Source organism: Poromitra crassiceps (assembly GCF_964638095.1).
Source record: "Poromitra crassiceps genome assembly, chromosome: 7".
NCBI classification, from domain to species: Eukaryota; Metazoa; Chordata; class Actinopteri; order Beryciformes; family Melamphaidae; genus Poromitra; species Poromitra crassiceps.
The window spans coordinates 48,468,446-48,488,928 of record NC_139628.1 but is presented as its reverse complement, the minus strand read 5'-3'; the positions used below and the strand labels follow the sequence as shown (position 1 = coordinate 48,488,928).

Sequence of the window (20,483 nt, the reverse complement as noted above, 5' to 3'; positions counted from 1 at the left end):
ATTGTTTATAGTGCTACCATACATTAGATGATAAGCCTTGTTGAGACATTCAGCAGAGACCCCCCCCCCCCCACACACACACACACATTACAACAAAACGTCTTGAGAACGATACAAGTAAATTAATTTTAATTGACAAATTGATGGGATATGCATCTGATTATTAAAGCACAGTAAATATACTGTAGGGATGTTACCAGGGGCATCTTCGGAGTTGCAGAGGTTAGCAACACTTGGTGCTTAGTGCGACTCTGGAGATCCCATAGTTGAGCGAACCACTCCCACACCCAGCAGCACCCCAACAATCCTTCGCGTTGACATCGTGGACTTGTGCACCAGCTGCACAACAAACGGTAGCGTTGGTCAAATGATGTCAAATGTCTTAGCTGTCTTACTTATGTCACTTGTAGAAAGAAAGGCCATGCACTACATACCGGAATACACAATGATTCTTTGTGCTGCACATTAGCCGTCCCTGGTACAATTGACTTGGGTTGGTGTGCATGTTGCTGAAGCATCATCGATGCAGTGATGACATGTCAGGGTGTAGGCTGAGAGAACAGGCCAACAAGTCAGACAAGTTAAAAACTGTAATATAAACCCAAAATAGCCCACTAAAATACACATGCTAGCTTTACATTCAAAGCAGTTGAATGTTTATTCTGCATTCTTGGCCAGGGACTATGGGTGAAAATTAGCATTTTGGCTAAACATGGTGTAGGCTATTTAAATTTGATTGTTGATTCATATGCATTCTCCCTTCTTTAATAAACTCAACTGAACTGAATTCTAAAATATCTTTTGGCAGAAATAATTGGCTATATCAAAGGCACTCTTCCCATCCAAAAAGTAAACAGGCGCAAAGACCTTGAAGCCCACGGTGCAGACGTGTGGCCATTCAGCCTTATGGCACTTTAGGTCATGTTTTGGGGGTACCTCAACAACACGGCTAATTGTTTTCAACATGGAAAATGGTGAAGCAGCTGGCGACTGCACATGTATCAGAGGAAACGTGTGCTAGTCCATGTGCCATGTGCAATAAACGTGTTTAATTTGCACTTTAACCCTTGACTGCACTGCACAGCAGCACTTTACTTTACCTTATTATTATTATGCCTATCACTCCAATGGTCTGACTTCCTGATAGGCTACTTTTTTTTAACCTTTGTACCCTTTTTAATCTTTTAACAGATTATTTATCCTTGGTTGGTTGTAGATGTTGCAATGCCCCATGTCCTTGGCTCATGTAGGCTATGTTGTGTGTTTTTTTGCCTTCTACTGAACTGAAAAGTGAGAAGAAGAGTGAACATAGTTTTGTCATTTCATTTATTGACTTCAAAAACACAGAATGAAAACGTTAGGTTCAGTGTCGTGGACAATTCTTCATTCTATTACTTCCAGAGGCATTGTTACTCATCTCATGTCCTCCAGCGGTGTTACTTCAGTCAGACGGTGATGAGCAGCAGCTGAACCGTGGAATACAGTACATCAATCAAGCTGCAATATATAGTATTAGTGGATGTCATCATGGACTCAACTATACTTTACACAACTACACATCACATGGAAAAGACAAATTCAGTCACTTAGGTATTAGGCAGAGAAGGCTTTGCTGATTTTCTAACAAGCCGTTTTGAGGAACAAAGTACAGCATAGTGAGACAGACACAATCATGCTGAAGAGAACACAGCTAAACTGATGGATCAATAAAGGTCTTTGCACATACAGTCAGTATTTTTCATATGCGTTATTTAACAGTCATCCAGGAAAAAGATTGTTACACGCAGAAACCTTGCACACCGAGTCCGATGCATTTGATTATGTTCCTCGCACTGGACAGGGGCTCCGTACTCGCCTTCACCTCGCCAAGCTGGCTGTGGTGCGCCATGGCCGGGTGCTGCAGAGAGGGCCCAGTGAGGTGGAGCTTCCCGGGGAGAAGGAGCAGAGAGGGTCCAGTGAGGTGGAGCTTCCCGGGGAGAAGGAGCAGAGAGGAGCCAGTGAGGTGGAGCTTCCCGGGTAGAGGGAGCAGAGAGGGGCCAGTGAGGTGGAGCTTCCCGGGGAGAGGGAGCAGAGAGGAGCCAGTGAGGTGGAGCTTCCCGGGGAGAAGGAGCAGAGAGGAGCCAGTGAGGTGGAGCTTCCCGGGGAGAGGGAGCAGAGAGGGGCCAGTGAGGTGGAGCTTCCCGGGGAGAGGGAGCAGAGAGGAGCCAGTGTGGTGGCGCTTCCCGGGGAGAGGGAGCAGAGAGGAGCCAGTGAGGTGGAGCTTCCCGGGTAGAGGGCGCAGAGAGGGGCCAGTGAGGTGGAGCTTCCCGGGGAGAGGGAGCAGAGAGGAGCCAGTGAGGTGGAGCTTCCCGGGGAGAGGGAGCAGAGAGGGTCCAGTGAGGTGGAGCTTCCCGGGGAGAGGGAGCAGAGAGGGGCCAGTGAGGTGGAGAGAGCACCACGTCTCTCCGGCTGCCTCTCCGCTCAGACTGGACCCCCGCTGGGCCGCTCCTCCCTCTGTCTCTTGCCCCCCAAACACAGACACACACACGGGTCAAACAGCTCGCAAAAGGCCTTTGAATGATGCGAAAAACGCAGAAATGTTCCGAAAACTTTAATGATGGACGGAAGTCCATCATTTTTTTGGAGTTTTGAAGTTTTGGAGTCCGTGTGTAAACGTGGGTGACAACCTGTGCTCGTATTTATTTTTAAACGTGCGACCGTTTCGGACGGAAAATACAGACTTGGTGTGCAAAAGCCTTTACAGTCATCTTCCAGGGTTACCCCCCCAATCGTTAATTTGAATGTACACAGAAATGGATAGATTCAGCATACATCATGAAACAGTGAGTGGTCAGAGAACTCAGTAACATGCCGTGTGTGATTTGGACCGGTCAGTTCCTAGTATGAAAGGTACTCTGGTGTGAAAATGGAGACATGGCTTCCATCTAGTCACAGTGCTGCTGTGATGCTGTGGTGCATATTTGACATGCGAGGAGGCCACTTTGTGGCCCTTTTCTCTCCCATGGAAGAGGTGCTTTTTGGTTCTGTAACAGTGGTGAGCTTTTCTAGCCTGGTAAAAAACCATCCTGATCACATGAACTCACATTTTTCGTTGTGCGGATCCGTCTGGCCTCCAGCCCGCCCCCAGCGATTTACAGAAATTACAAAGTGCATGGGCCAATCAGGGATTTGCCTCGTAGTTGACAACGTAACATGCCGGCTAACGAATCAACGGGTAATGTCAACGTTAGTAGAGTAAACACAGCCATAATGCAGTTATTGCAGAAATAGACTCAATAACAATTAAACACGAACAAGAGTATGGGTCAGCGGAAAAGACGTTTTCGCCGTTCTTCCGAGTGGATTTGGATTGGGCGACGCTGATCCAATAAGTACTTCACACACCTGGTTTAGGCTGATTATATAACCAGTGTCACCTGTTTGCACTAATAAAAGCTGCAAATGTATCAGTGTGCTCCAGTCCCTCCTTGGTTGGCTGAAGGAGTTGTCTGTCAAGGCAAGTAGTCCCGCCCACTGAAATGGCTGCGCTTGCAGGCAGGCTGGAAGCCAGACTGATCCGCAGAACCAAACGGAACGTGTGAGGTCATGTGATCAGGATGGCATCAGGAACGTGTGAGGTCATGTGATCAGGATGGTACCAGGTCATGTGATCAGGATGGTATCAGGCTAGAGCTTTTCTACTTTTCGGACATTTCTGCGGGGCCGTTCTGCCACAGTGGCTCCAATGTATTCACAATACTAGAACAGCGCGGCAGTGTGAGCCACTGTGGTGCACAGTCGTTTCATGGTTGCTGTGGTCCAGTTTTGGTGATTTGCAGCGTTTTTCTTCAGTTAAAAGATGACGTGTTTCTGTGTTGAGGAGGTTCTCCAAACTCTTGGGCTTATTAAACCATTTAAAAACCCATTGGACATCCAGCTAAAACAATGCTGTTTTCCTTCCCTGAAAAGTTGATAATTTGGAGATCCTCACCTAACAGTGATGCGATAATATACTAATATGCATTAATAATATGCATTGCTGGTGCATGGTGGACAAAATAAAAACCACACAGATCCTGAATAAGCCCGCCTTGATGAATGTTAATATATCAGATGAGTTGGGAAGAGATACGGGGTAAGTGCTCATCAAGTGGTCAACTTACGGACGAATCTACAGAAATACTGCTATGTTTTACACAGTGAAAAAGCTACATGTTTTTTCTCTTGGAACTGAACCACACAGAGTTAAATGGTCGTGCAGGAGCCAGAGAGACGACGCCGGGTTTAGCGGGGATCATCGGGAGCTCCGATTTTCTCCAGACTGGGCTCCATGCCCCAGATCTCCCTGGCATACTCGGAAATGGTGCGGTCACTGGAGAATTTACCACAGCCGGCAATGTTGTGGATCACCATCTTGGTCCACTCTTTAGGGTTCTGATAGTATGGAGAGAGAAAGATTGGGTGGGGAAGGTCATCACATGGCGAGATAAGATTAAACTTGATTAAGTTTATGAATAACTAATAAACTTTATATTATCAACTAACTAATAATAAACTATTAACTTTATTAATAAGGGACAGTTCAGGTTGCTTGACGTGGGTTTGTTTATTACATTAGCTGGAATACCGACCTTGTAGAGTACATTGACTTTGTCTTGACATTTGATGTAGTCTTCGTAGTCTGCAAACACCTTGAACCTGCAGTACAAACACATTGTTAAAGGTGCCATAAGGTGCATTTTAACATCAACTAGAAGCGCAATCTGACAGCACAGATCTCCGCCAAGGCCAATACAGTCTGTTATGATGCATCAACCTGATGTATCAGATACATGCAGTGCCTAACCCTAACCACCAGAGGGGGCAGAAGGCATGCACCAGTGTACCTTCAATAGAGACATCAATCGTGTGACCAACAGCAACATGTGGTTCTGCATGTATATTTTTGCCAATTTTGAAAAATTCAAGGACAAACTAAAAACTAAAAAGGAAATTGTTACTGATACTTCAATAAGAATAATGCTGGATTGATGCAATGTATAATTACTTATTATTATACTTAATAATATCATCAGTTGTGACCAAAAACGTGGGACAAAAATCACAGACAGAACCCACTTACTCAATTTACGTTTTATATATGAACAAACGTGTCGTGGTGCATCAACATAACAAACCTGCCGTGGTGCATCAACATAAACCTGTCGTGGTGCATCAACATAACAAACCTGTCGTGGTGCATCAGCATGTTGACGATGTCTCCAAAGAGCTCTGGCTGGCTGGGGCTGAAGAAGCCTCCAGAGATCTGGTCCATGGCCTGCTTCAGCTCAGGGAGACGCTGGTAGTACGACAAGGCTTCATAGCTGAGGAGAAAATGAGCTCCATTTAGCAGATACTGAGAACCTTCATTTAGATTACATGACTAAGCATACTACTATACCACTACAATCAGGCGGCCGGCGGCTCCGCCAGTTGAGCGGGAGAGTTTGCGCAGGGAAAACCAACGAGGCACGGTAGAAATGAACGCTGCCAGTTGAGCGGGAGAGTTCGCGCAGGGATGCTAGAAAGGAGTGTGCGAGGTACGCAATATTTCTAGTCTTTATTATTGCATGAACCTTTGTAACTCCAATTGTAGTTGAAATAAAAAAGAATCAGAATTGAAAGGGATACGCCAACATTTTGTGAGACTCGCCTATTTGCCATATATATATATAATATAACTCGCATGTAGATGTTCTCTCCTCTGTGTGTGCATTAGAAAGTCTGTTTCACCCCTCACTGCTATTTAGTTTAGGATTACAATGACTAGTAATCTGAGTCTATGTGACAGCAGGTTCAGTCGCCCAAAATACAAAGTTCCAACAGCGCCAGAAACAATCACACGTTCATGTTGTGACTCATGTACTCACCACGCGATGAAATGATAATCCAAAGTTATGGAAAACAGTCATTTTCGTAGTAAATCCATGGCGAGAACAAAAATGAGACAACGAGAGCGCCTCCGAAACCAAAGTTACTTCCTCGTTTGCCTGAGGCACACATTTAATATTTTTCATTTCAGCTCGACTTTAATATCGTTATCAGTAACGGCCAAAATGTTCATATTGAGAGGAAACGTATGATTTATGGGATTTTCCAAATGTTTTGGAAATTAATTCAAATTCACAGTGTTTACATTTCTCATATGTACAAAATGTGATTATCACTTTTTTTTTATACAGATCATATCAACATCGGTAAATATCGGTTATCAGCCACAACAGCAATGTTGTTATCGGTTAATTATCGTATCGGCCAACATTTTCATATTGGTGCATTGACATACAATTCTGGCATAGTGTAGTTTTAATAACCAGCAGCCAGGCAGCCAATGACAGGTAAAAAGTCAGTTCCTTAATCATCACTTGATCCAGTGATTCAGCATGATCTCAACTGATTTACAATTCATATTTATTGTTGAACTCACCCCTTTTTGTCCATGGCATTCACATCCTGCACCCTCATGCCAAAGATGAAGAGGTTGTCCTCTCCGGCCTCCTCGGCCATCTCCACGTTGGCCCCATCCATGGTGCCGATGGTGAGCGCTCCGTTCAGCATGAACTTCATGTTCCCGGTGCCCGAGGCCTCTGTGCCCGCTGTGGAGATCTGCTCCGACAGGTCGGCCGCAGGGATGACTGGACAGAGGGGGAGAGAGAGAGAGATGTGTAGATGGAGAGCAAGAGCGTGACAGCCCCAACACATGGATAAATAGCTCTAAAGTTAAGAGGAAAATTACATATTTTTTCATTTTTATTTTGGGTGAACTGTCCCTTTAAGAGTGAACAAAGTGAGACCTACACATAGGCCTGTACAATAGAAACATCCCATACCCTTCTCAGCCAGAGTGACCCGGTAGTTCTCCAGGAAGATAACCTTAAGGCGATCTCCCACCACGGGGTCGTTGTTGACGATGTCTCCGATGGACGTGATCAGCTTGATGATCATCTTGGCAGTGTGGTAACCTGGAGCAGCCTGGAAACAGTGGAGACACATGTTGAGAAACCTCAGCGGAACTAATTAGTTCTGCATTCAGGTGCTCCTCGGACGGCCCAATTTTCCAAGTTGGCAAGTGCTGTAGTGATGATGTGTATCATTCTGCACAGTGAAGCTCAAACATCCAACTGAAGGAGCAAGAAGAAAAACAACGTTTTTGACTTTTAGGGGGTCTTTAAATGCTACCCACCTTTCCTCCAATCATGATTGTCCTGGGGGTCCATGACTTGTTGGGCTCTTTCTTGATGCCTAGTTAAAAAGAAAGTTTCCCTTAACTCGGAATCCAAAATGAATTTTCTGGAGAGACGGTAATGTAATAGCCTAAACACCTACGGTTGTAAAGCGTGATGATGTGCAGGCAGTTGAGCAGCTGCCGTTTGTACTCGTGGATCCTCTTGACATGCACGTCGAACATGGAGTTGGGGTTGATCTTCACCTTGTACTGCTCCTCGAGATGGACCGCAAACTTCAACTTGTTCTCCTGGCCGTGGAGGTGGGGTGTGGTTAGAGGCACAAAGAGCAGAAAATAATCTTCCTTACAAATAAATGAAGGTTCAAAATGAGAAAGCACTAATCTGCATGTGGTTACAGTGATATGTCATGATGTACTAGCCTGGATCATAAAATCACATAAATTCTGTTTCACTCTACGCATGAGTCTGGACTTCCAGCCGGCCACAGTCACTTCCTGAAATTACAATGTAACCGGGCCAATCAGGAACTGCGTTATAGTTGATGATCTAACTGGGCTGATCAAAACCGTAATGGCGTCTCCCGAAGCAACGAGAGGTAAAATTAACATTACCGTAAATTTCGGACTATAAGCCGCGGCTTTTTCCCCGTTTTTTGGCCCTGCGGCTTATATAACGATGCGGCTTATCTATGGATTTTATCAGCTAACGGCCGCTCGGGGACCTCCAAAATCTATGGATGTTGGTATGAGGCGAGAGAGCAAGACAGACATTACGAGAGCGAGACCCTGATTGGATGATGTTGCAAAAAATGTGCCTCGCGACCTGATTGGAGCACTGTGCCACTACGCTCTCTCAGCCACTACGGTAAAACACCCTCCCTCCTCCCTCGCTCCGGGGGGAAAATGGCAGCGATTGAGCCTGAAAGACAGTCTGAATGAAATTGAATGTAACATTCCCAATTCTATGTATTACATTCTAAAAAACTAACGGCAACATTTTGGAAGGCTAAGCCACACAACTAGCTCGTTGTAATCTAACATCATGCTTCAAAAGATGGAGAACTGGCTGTGTTACGACGATGGCGGCGATTGAGCCTGAAAGCCATGTCTGAGACAGTAGCGAGACAGGAACAACAACAACAGCAGCAGCAGCAAAGGATCATGCACAAACCCGAGACGAAAGGGACTGTCCGTCAGGGCGCGGACGACTGTGTCAGCAACTCCCTCCCGACTACCAAGAGAAAATTACAAACTTCGGCGAATTCACACAAAGAAAGATCAAGGAATATTCCATCGGACCGGAGCAGATCATAAATATGGATGAAGTGCCTTTGACGTTCGACCTGCCTCTCACTAGGACTGTTAACAAGAAAGGTGAATCGTCCATCACGTTGAGAACCACAGGTCACGAGAGAACGAATTTCACTTGTGTTCTTGGCTGCACAGCATCTGGAGTAAAGCTCCCGCCGATGGTGATTTTTAAGCATCTCACAATGTGTGATTTTGTCTGGGGATTAGTGACCTGACTTTTGTTTTGTTTTGTTGAAATGTTAATAAATGGGAGCTTCCCCAAACAGCCATCTCTTTCCCGACAATCCCCTCTGTGCACGAACCCTTACATATGGTAATTAAACATCAAAACACCCGCGGCTTATAGTCCGGTGCGGCTTATATATGTAACAAACAGGCAATTTTGCTGCTGCGGCTTATACTCAGGTGCGCCTTATAGTGCGGAAATTACGGTAGTAGAGTAAACACCGACATAAGTGCAGTTATCGCAGAAATAGACTCAATAACAATTAAACAAGAACAAGTAAGCACCAGTGGAGTTTCTCGGCGGAAAATATGTTTTCGCCGTTCTTCCAAGTGAATTTGGCGATGCACATTGGCTGAAGAAGTTGTCTGTCAAGGCAAGTACTCCCACCCATTGAAATTGATGTGGAAGGCTGGAAGTCCAGACTGGTACATAGAACGAAACAGAATGTGAGGTCATGCTATCAGGATGGTTTTTACCAGGCCTAAGCCACTTTGAGTTCTAGAAAAGCATTATATAAATGTGTTATCATTATTATTAATTATGTAAATTGATAGCTGATGACTGGGACAGTCAAGCCACCTTGCACAAATGTTAGGATCTCACTTGTTTCACTTTGGCAACGTCACGGATAAAGGCATCGTCATCCACAAACTCCAGAAGCCCCTTCAGCTGGTCCAGGTCCCGGATGTAGTCCTCACCAATCCTCTACAGAGACACCACACACTATTTTCAGGTTCAGGTTTTACAGGGTTAGCTTTCCCCTTTAATGTTCCCTCAACTCAAACAGCAACTATCAACCCAAATAAGAAACCACAAATCAAAACTGCAACCTATGATGCTTTCTCACAATGACAAAAAATATTACAAGGAAAGGGCCATCATGAAAATGAACGCAACACGCCTCCATAATATTCAAATCATTATTTGCAAACACGCACGCGCGCACACACACAGCTACCTCTGCGATGACCTCAGCCAGGCCAGGGTTGCACATGACCAGCCAGCGTCTGGGTGTGATCCCGTTGGTCTTGTTCTGGAACTTGTCCGGGTCGACCTCATAGAAGTCCTTGAACCTGGTGGACAAGAGAAGAACACCAGTCCATAGTGGTGTCCACAGGAGAACCTTGGAATGCCAAACTCAAGTCTGGTCGCCTGAATAAAATGTTGGTAGGTCACGTTTCTGGTGCAAACCACGGATATGTTGAAAATGTCAACATTTGTGAATCAAAATGGCATCATCAACATTTCTAGATACGTTTATATCAACGTTATTACGAGTCATATTCTGCTATTGAAATGGCATGGTGGCCAAATGCACGTTGGAAAATGTGGGTTAATTTGAAATGATGATATAGGTATTTTTGGTTCAAAAACGTTGAATGTGGTGAACTGCCAACATGTGATTCTGGAGACTGGGTTGTGTAAAGTGCTAAGTGGATTCCCTACACGGTTTCTTTAATGATCTCTGAGTGGATCCGGGCCACTCCGTTGACGGCGTGGGATCCCACGATGCACAGGTGGGCCATGTTGATCTTCTTCTGGTCGCCCTCCTCGATCAGGGACATGCGGCGGAGGCGGTCGGGGTCGTCAGGGTAAAGCTTAGCGATGCGCTGGAGGGTAAAAAAAGATTTTCGACATCTCTAGTGTGTCTGTGTGTGTGTGTGTGTGTGTGTGTGCATGGATGTAGATGTGCATTATGTGGTCGGATCTACTGCAAATTCACGCTGGTTAATTAGCTTTTTTTTTAATCCTGAAAGAGAAAATCTAAGCCCAATAAGGAACACATAGAAGCAAAAAAAACAATCCCTTTCCTTTTCCTACCACTCACTCTTACATTGATCAGTCTGTGGTTAAAGGAATATACTGTAAGTGTAAAAGGTGCCAAGGCCGTGTGACCTTTGACTCTTTGTGGTTGACTGTAATTTTTGGTGACCTAGGATTTTAAGCTTTTTCTGCTACTCTTAAGTTCCTACGGATAAGAGCATCATATCAGTGAAATGCCTCAAATGTAAAACTAGGTTCAAACTCAGACCTACAGTATGCAAAACACATCAGTACCTCCATATGCCGCCTGTTGATCTCGTAGATGAGCTCCAGGTGGCGGGGCAGGAGGTTGTGGAAGAGGTCGATGGGCCAGCGCTCCAGGGCCTCAGGCAGGACAGTGTGGTTGGTGTAGGCACAGGTACGAACCACGATGTCCCAAGCCTGCACACAGCCAGGAAAACACACTGGATACAAATATAACCATGATGTCCCAAGCCTGCACACCGCCGAAAAAATATGACATTAGTTATCAAAATGGCCTGCAAGCCAATCACATAGAATAGCCTAAATGTATGTGATTTAGTTAAAGAGTTCAGAGATACAGTAGTTTTGTGGAATTTTACTGTTTTTTTTCCACTTTCCCAGAGTCAGAACTAATAAATGCCTTCAGACAGACCTTTTTTTACATGTATTTGGTATAGTCTGAAGTATGTCAAACTGCAATATCAGGCTGTCTTGGCTCAATTGTTGTGTTTATGGGATCAAATAATCATAATTCCATAGGTACCAGGAATTGGGGGGAGGCCCACAGTCTCAGATTTTGAAAACCCCTGTTCCTAGTGTAAGACTGACTGACTAGACTGTACTACTGGGGCACCATATACCTTATCCCAAGGAAGTTTCTCAATGTCCACCAATGTCCTCATCAGTTCAGGTATGGCCAAGGCAGGGTGGGTGTCATTCAGCTGGATGGCCACCTGCAAAACAGAGAAAGACAAAAAGAGAAACATAGAAACGAATGCAGCCAAATGATTAAAATGGGAAACTAGAAGGCATTTGCTTTTCAAAGACAGGGCTTTACAGTTAGGTATGCATTCTAGCCACTACCCACGTATGGCTGAATGGTGAAAGCTGGCTTGCATCTCACCTTCTCTGGCAGGGTGGAGAGGTCCATTCGCACAACTTCTGTGGAGCCAAACTTGGAGGCTTTAAAGCGACGGATGATGTCTTGCAGAGTGGCGGCCACCACAAAGTACTCCTGCTTCAGACGCAGCTCCTTCCCCTCAAAGAACTACAGACAACATGGTGGAAACCTGTTAGAACTACAGTCCAAACACAACACGGTGATATCGACACCTCATCGGTATCGGCCAATAAAAGGCTTTAAAATGAAATATCGGCATCAGCCTGAAACGAACATTTCTGCCGATATGACAGGCCAATACAAATGTAACGAGGCAAACCCAGGGAGAGCATCATCCAAGCCGGTTTAAGTAGGATGAATCTGACAGTTTTGTTTGAAAGAAAATGTTACATAAATAAAAAATGTGGCATGTTTGACATAACCTAAGTTGAAGTTGTTCTTATTTTTCCCAGTGAATGTGTACATTTGGAAATGCATTGTATTCATGTCTGCATCTGCCAGTGGGCCATCCTGATAAGAGTAGAAATAATAATAATAATAATAATAATAATAATAATAATAATAATAATAATAATAATAATAATAATAATAATAATAATAATAATAATAATAATGTGTTAATTCCACTACAGGAGAGACTTGGTGTTCTCTGATAAAAAATAAAATAAATAATAATAACAAAATATATATAATGTACATATACATCGACATATCAATATCAGCATTGGCAATCAGCCAAAAGAGTTGGAAAATCAGATATCAGCAAAAAGAAAATGCATGCACTGGTCAGATTTTACAAGCTGTTCAGCCAAATCTAAAGGCTTCTGCTATCTTGCTTTAGAACAGATTATGGATTATTAAGAGGAGTTTATATGGATGGACAGGGTATGAGGATATAGAGCAGCAAAACTAGAGTTCCACTCACGTTGTCATTGGGGTAGAGAACCCTGGAGATGTTCTCAGCCAAGTTTCTGTCCAGCACAGCTTGGATGTAGCCACCAACATTAACTGTGGGATAACAGTAGTATGTCTGTTTCAATGTGTTTTCTCAATAGCTGTGGAGCCTTTTATTCCACTTGTAATCAGAATAGAAGCCTACTCAGAAACTGGGAATCTTCCTTCGGAACGATTTCATTCAAAATGAAAAAAAAAAAAGTCTGATGTAACCACAGCGATTGTTGAGTTAGATTACATAGGATTGTGATGAGCTGACAGTCTACATTAAATCCCTGACAGTCTTCAGTAAATACTCACAGTCTTTGAGGTTAAAGTCACAGGGGGCCTTGGCAGACCACAGTCTCATGGTGTTGACAATGTTGTTCCTGTAGCCAGGGACTGGAGTGTCATAAGGAAGTGCCAAAACCACCTAAACACCAAGGATCAAGAAATATAGCCATAGGATTCATTACATTGGCTATTATAGGATTTTACTCTGCTTCATGCATTGCTGAAGTCTCACCTGTGTGTCAACCCATTTGACTCCTTCGGGGGTGTGCTCCACTCTCCCATAGAAGTTGACTGGCCGCATGTACTCTGGGCGGGCCTTCTCCCAGGGGTTGCCGTAACGCAGCCAATCATCCGCTTCCTCCACCTTTGAGAAGATGTTGATCACTTTGCGTTATTTTTGGACAATGATCTGGGCACTTCCTTATTTTGCATGTCATCATTAATTGTCCTATGACATTTATCAAAACAACACAGGTGAGCATTCGTACAGAGACCAACATACCTGCCAGCCGTTAACAACTTTCTGGTTGAAGATGCCGAACTCGTAGCGGATGCCGTAGCCGTAAGCAGCCAGACCCAGAGAGGCCATGGAGTCGAGAAAGCAAGCTGAGGAAACAGGGATGGGGACTGGGTGAGACAAGGCTGTCCAGACCAGTGAATCCCAACCAGGGGTTTGCAAACCACTAGGGGCACTTGAGCAGCTTGCAGAGGGTGCATGGAAAGATTGGGGATTACAATTTATTTCCAAAAAGAAAAAGAAAAAAAGAGAAAAAAAGTCTGACTAACGAATAAAAGAATACTCACAAATAAGTGTAGGCTAAATGTCTTTGTATTAAAGAGGAGTCATTCAAATGATTTCCATTTAATAATCAGAGTTGTGTTCGATACTCAGTATTTTTTACAGTGTGATAGTTCCTCAGACTGATCACTTGTTACTTTTTATCGTTTACCTTTCTTTGTTTAATTCTGATTCTTATGAGGATTATAAGCTTCTTATTGTGCAAGTGTTTTTCCTCCCATCACTCATGTTCATGTTGACATTTTCTATTCCACTCTGGTTCGATTCATGTGCATTCCCCTTGGGTCCGTCTGTGGATCATCGGGCCATTTGGTCTTATATTTTGTATGGCTCTTTTGTATAGTGTTTGGTGTGATGAGTCCCTTTTTAAATGTATAACGAATCTTTGCATTATTGTTTTTTAGTTTGTCTTTCTATTAATAATGTTTCTATCCAATTATCTTTCCTATAGTTCTATGGGAGGGCCACTCTTGCCATTGTGTAGTTTACACTTTGGTATAGCGCCCTCGTGTGGAGATTGGGCGTGATCCCAGTAATGGTCCTGGGACCTGCTTAAAATATATATGAATTTTCAGATGTAAAATGTATTTATAATTGGCTGTTTCTCCAGGCCTATTTCAGGTTACTGGTTTCATGTAGCTGCTGTCTCTATTGTGACTGGGTTCATGTAGTTGCTGTCTCTATATTATGACTGGGTTCATGTAGTTGCTGTCTCTATATTATGACTGGGTTCATGTACGGTAGTTGCTGTTGCTGTGCGGATTAAAACCTTTGTTTGAAACTTGACCTGTGAGTGCTGCCAGTTCCATTTGACTGTACGTAAGACTAAACCACTGGTCCTCCAGACCACTAAGCATCACTGTCTCAAGAGCAGGAGGAAGCAGTGTCTCACCAGCCAGACGACCCAGGCCACCGTTACCCAGACCGGCGTCTTCCTCGATGTCCTGCAGCTCTTCCATGTCCAGACCCAGCTGGAGAAAAACACAAAGTCATACACTGCTTAGGGACCGTCCCATATTTAGGTAGGGTGGGGTAAAATATGATAGATCATTAAAAAGAAAAATCAACTGCCCTCCCTGACATTTATATTGTTTTCTCTCTGCCCTTCCCCTATGTCGATGCCCCTACATGGGAGCGGTCAGCAGCGCTGCTGTGATTGTGAATGTGTGGCTCAGCACAGCTCAGTGTTGCTAACTTTTTTCCAAGGAAAGTAGCCATTGGCTGTTCAGAAAGTCGCTAGATGATGTCACACACACACACACATTTGCATATAATAACATTACATAGCCGTTGTAATATTAAGTGCTGACTCCGCCCGTCCAGGCCAGATTAGCCATACACCTCCCGTACAGTTGTCATGAATGGTGAAATTAGCTACAGAGACCAAAACAATTTTTTGTAACAGGCTGTAAAATGTACAGTACATGGGGGTCTGTGGGGATTTACTCGGTTTTGGAGCCGGCCACAAGTGGCCATCCAAGCAACTGCAGTTTTTGGTACTTCACTGGCCTAATGTTTCCTCTGCCTCACCTGGTATGTGGCTTCATCACAGGCGTTCTCCAGAGCCAGGTTGACCATGGTGTTCTGGAGAGTCCGGCCCATGTAGAACTCCAGGGAGAGGTAGTACACACGCTGCAGGCACATAGAGAAACCCCATCAGTGACCTCTGAGTACATTAGGCTTTCACTGATATCACAAGACCTGATATTTTCCTTCCAATATATTATGTACTATGTATGTATGTATGTATGTATGATGGATGTATGTATGTATGTATGTATGATGTGTGTATCATGAAGGGAAAAAAGTCAAGTATCCAGCGAAAACACAGCAGAGATAAATATACTTTAGTGGAAAGAGAGTGAGGTGAGATGAAAATATGAGTTTTCATAATTTGACTGAAGAAATAAATGGAGTGACTGCTGCTCTGACTGGAGTAGGAAGGTCAAAGGTCACTGGGGTCCCTGCATCCAGCCAAGAAGAAGAGTAGAAACTGGAGTTAAAATCTTTAGAGGACACAACTATGCTTCACTGAATTATTTTCCTCCAAATGTTGAACATTTTTCAGCTTGAGAGATGCCCAGAGCGCTCCGCCAAAAAACACTAGACGCCAATAGCGCTTAAACGTGAGGTGCGGCCCTCGAAAGAAGATGAACTGCAGAAAGCTTAAAGTTTGAATGGAGTTTGTAGTACAAACAAAGTATGAAAGAGTAGTTGGAGTTCAAAGAGGGCATGGTTTGAACAGGCCTGCCATAGACTTACATTGTGAAAACGTGTACTAAAACGTTGTGTGCTGCGACGGTCCTCAAGATGGCAGCCACAACAAAGACATCACGTGACTGAAACCCATGAATACATAAGTAATGTGGAGGAGATACTCATATTTATTATACTACTGTCTGCTGCTACTACAACAACAACAACTACTCCTGGTCTCTGCTGATGTCCTCATGTCAGATCTTCATGATGGGAGGAGGCTCGTATGATGGAAAAACGTGTGTGCTGGAGTGACAAAGGAATGGAGTGCTCAGCTCAGTATAAATAGGATGGGAGGGAGATCAGCTTACACAGTGGCAGCCGCTCCTGGCAGCCAGCTGGCTGGCATGGAGGTACCAAAGAACTGAACTCTGTTACACTGTAAGGGACAGTGCTTTAGATCAGTGGTTCCCAACCTTTTCTGGCTTATGTACCCCTTGAGCTGTTTCGCCATGCCAATAGTACCCCCTCACTCAGGCGTGTTGATGATTCTCTGAATTTGTTCTATTAAACTCATATTAAAACTTTTAGTCATCATCATCAACTCTTTATTGACAGACACATAAGGTCCAATAAGAAGACACACAAGCAAAAAACAACAACACTACATTTAAAACACAAAAAATAAAACAATCAGAACACTACAGTAAGGCACAATACCAGTGTTTCCAAATGCACGATTGGTATTCCACACTACTGAAACTGGGTTGAGTCAGCAGCATGATAATCAAATTATGAGATACATTCAAATGACAAATAAACTTAAACGTCAGATTTCTCAGAAGAGCATGAAAAGTGCACACTCCTACTTCACAAAACAATTGACTGGCACTCGACCATCTGGGTTTTCTAAGTAGAACCCTCATACAATCATTATAAGCAACCTGCAGCTTTTTAATGCTTGTCTGCTTATATTTTACCCACAAGGGGGCAGTATACAGAGGAGTGCAGTAAGCTCTGAACAAGTTTATCTTGACATCATTAGAACAAAAGTAGACCTTCTTCCTCAACATGTTGGCTTGAGCATACAGCATACGCCTCTGCCTGTATAGGTCATCATCATCACTCAGTTGGTCAGTAATGATGTGACCCAAATACTTTGTTCTATCACACACTGTCAGAACCTGACCTGACAGATAGAAAGAAGGAAAAGAAAGGTCCTTGTCCTCTTTTGTTCTACAGATCATGATGACACTCTTTTTAGCATTATATTTCACATCACATTTTACACCATAATCAGAACATACATTCAGCAGCTGTTGAAACCCAGCACTGCTAGGAGACAGGATGGCCAAATCATCTGCATACATGAAATGATTTATCAGAGTGTTACCAAGCACACATCCCGTTCTAGAGTTGCTGAGCTGTACAGAGAGGTCATTCATGTAGAGATTGAAGAGGGCCGGGGAGAGAATCCCCCCCTGTCGGACCCCATTCCCAACCTTAAAAGGTGCAGAGACTTTATCGCCCCATCGAATCTGCATGCTCTGGTTAGTATACCAGTAAGACAAAATTCTAATAATATTACCAGGCACGCCCCTCTCTTTCAACTTTGAAAACAGTTTCTAACACGACTGATTATTACATGAAAATAATTTGAATGAATCCCGTTTATGATATAATTCTGGTGGGTTGGAAAAGTCTTAATTTTTTACCAACACTGACCGGGCATGCGTACATAGCATTTTAGAAATGGGCCTATGAAATGACTTGGAATACTGTTTTTTTTCCCTTTCATTTTGGAAATAAATTGTGATCCCCAATCTTTCCACGTACCCCCTTCAAGCTGCTCAAGTACCCCTAGAGGTACACATACCCCTGGTTGGGAACCACTGCTTTAGATCAGTGGTTCCAAAAGACTGGGTGGGGACCCACAGGTGGGTCGCAGGAGATTTTATTTGGGTCACCAAATAAATATGCAGAATTTCTCACACTATTTCCAGAGTTTTTTATTTAAAATGTGTACGTATTGTTTTACTGAGAGGAAATAAAAACAATGAGACAGCTCGTCAACTCCGCCTGAATGCATTTATTTGGTCTCATTTATAAAGTGTTTGACATGTATGTGTTCAATCACGTGTATAAAACAAGTTATGATTTACAAAATGTATATCTCTTCAAAATGGCTGGTTTACCTATTCAAGATAAAGGTGATGCGCAACTAAACCGGCAGTGAAAAGGGTCAGAAACTTTCAAAAAAAGACAATAAAAACAAAATTGGCGAACACTGCAGTGGTTCCCAAACGTTTTTTTTAAATGCATTTAACTGAAATTCCCATACAAAAATCCCACCTCCGTTTTCCCCCTACGAACCAGCAGTGCAGGGACCAGGCCCGGTTTTACAGGGGTGCAAAAGCACGCATTGCACCCTTATTTTAATTGTCTGCATGCTCAGTTGAAAAGTTCTTTTTTTTTTTAAATAAATGCTGCAGCTGCACACTTACCGTTTAAACTTGAATTACAATTGTTGTTTTTCTTTGTTCTTTGATGTGAATTTATGACTTTTTGGCACCTATATGTAACCTTTTAAGGTTGAGATAATTGTATCATCATTATATGGTCCAAATATTTCAGTAAAGCACTTGAAACACTTATTATATTATTATATATTCTTGCTTGGCTGGTATCATTCTACCTGAAATGATGGTAAAATGCATTATTTTTAGTAAAATAACATGTCAAATTTTTCGGGCGTCCCGTACATGTGCACCCCTTCCTATCTAGGATGCATCCCTAGTCATCTTGTTCTGGAACCGGAACCTGGCAGGGACTTCTGGGTAAGCCTACGAAAATACGTAATCCCTGCGGTACTCTATTACGTAACGCATATTTTAACAATCAATTGAGTCTCTTCATTCTACAAAGTATCAATACTCGTCTACAATTGATATTTCCATTCCATTTGAGCCATTGAGCCTTGTCAACAGCAGCAGCCTGTATACGGCACACCATGATCAGAGGCAGCAGATGCACAAACAGCACATTATGTAACAAGCAGCTTTGATGCGAGAGGAAATGCGACTGTGGCCAGCACGACACACACACACACACACACACACACACACGCACACACAATAAACATCAATTTCCCTGCAGAATATGTCAAAACACAGCAGCCAGAACATTTCTATAAATGGATGTGTGCTAGGGATGGTAAGAGAAGATGGAAACGATTGGTACTAGATAGAGATGCACATTGCACGGTGATATCCGCACGTGATCCGTATTGACCGATAAAGGCTTTGAAATGAAATTATCGACATCGGCTGAAACAAAACATTTTTGCTGAGATGACGGCTGATAAAATGACACTTTAATTATGACTAAATGCTTGATTTAAGTAGGATGAGGTTGACAGTTTTAAAGAAAATGTCACATAAATAAATTAATTCCATTTTGAAAAGCATTGTTGTGCTGTATTTCTGTCTGCATCTCCCAGTGGGCCATCACCATAAGAGTAGGCCTAATTGAATGTGTTCATTTCCAATAACAGGACTTGATGTTCTCTGAAATTGTGTGTGTGTGCATGTGTGTGTGTGTGCGTGTGTGGTGGGGGGGAGGGATGCATGCATATCGGTATAAAATATCGGATATCGGCCAATAACAAGATTAAAAAATCCAATATCGTGATCGTGCATGTTTTATGTGGTTCATGGTCACCACACACACCACACACTGTCTGATACATTAATTGACACTGCGCCATAGTAAGTCTATGGCAGCCCTGCATCCCCTCCCACTCCTCCCCGGTCAGCTGTGGTGTACCGTGGTGTACGTGCAGAGTTGCCAAATCTCGCGAGAGAAACGAGCAGCCAGGTCTGGTTTGCTGGTTTCTCTCGCGAGATGTGGCATCACTTGTCTGCGGCATGCATCTTTCTTACTTTGGGGTCTTTCTCGTAGTAGTGCTGCTGCGTGCGGATCCAGCGGCCCACCAGGTGGTCGCGCACCGTGCATGCCAGGGCCTGGTAGTAGTCCCTCTTGGTGGCCACGTTGCGGTCCTTCACCAGCGTGAAGTGCAGGTGACGGTTGAAGTTGGTCTTCAGGTCGGCGACGTTCTCCACCCCGGCCAGCCCCCGCACCGAGATCTGCTTCCTCTTCTCCTGGTCTGTCAGAGGCTTCGGCATGATGGCTGACTGACTGTTTACTTTAACTTCTATAAATATAAAGGGGAGATGTCACTTTGCAGCTTGTGTCTGCTCCCTTCCTGGTTTGTTCACAGTCTCTCCACACAGTGCGCAGACAGCCGAGAAGATGTGCTCCAGCTTCTTATGTCATTCAGTCAGCCCGTGTCAAGTTTATCACAACTAAACACGGCATTTCCGTTTGTACCTTTCAAAATAAAATGCGAATTCGAACAGACAAAGCCCACTGGCTCACTTAGATAAGGATGATGACATACAAACAGTTGTAGCTTGAGAAAAGTCAGCTCAGTTAAAGATGCAATATGTAACCTTTAGCATTAGTATTATATTATAGCATTGAAATATCTAAAAACAAATAGACCTATGTTATATTATTCTATGTTCTAAACTCATAAAATTGGCTCGCAATA

General features: G+C 43.6%; 1 protein-coding gene across 1 annotated transcript; it reads right to left on the bottom strand.

Annotated features, from left to right (window-relative positions):
- Positions 1-1,336: 1,336 nt before the first annotated feature.
- Positions 1,337-20,111, bottom strand: pygmb (phosphorylase, glycogen, muscle b). The gene is made up of 20 exons (XM_083640722.1): positions 19,813-20,111; positions 15,206-15,307; positions 14,568-14,646; positions 13,379-13,482; positions 13,109-13,240; positions 12,904-13,015; positions 12,575-12,657; positions 11,653-11,796; positions 11,390-11,482; positions 10,800-10,946; positions 10,188-10,351; positions 9,700-9,814; positions 9,345-9,446; positions 7,345-7,492; positions 7,202-7,260; positions 6,849-6,990; positions 6,446-6,653; positions 5,208-5,342; positions 4,611-4,677; positions 1,337-4,413 (listed from the first exon to the last, which is right to left on the bottom strand). The coding sequence occupies exons 1-20, from the start codon at positions 20,053-20,055 to the stop codon at positions 4,264-4,266; spliced, it is 2,529 nt and encodes an 842-aa protein (XP_083496848.1). The 5' UTR covers positions 20,056-20,111; the 3' UTR covers positions 1,337-4,263.
- Between the last annotated feature and the right edge of the window lie 372 nt (positions 20,112-20,483).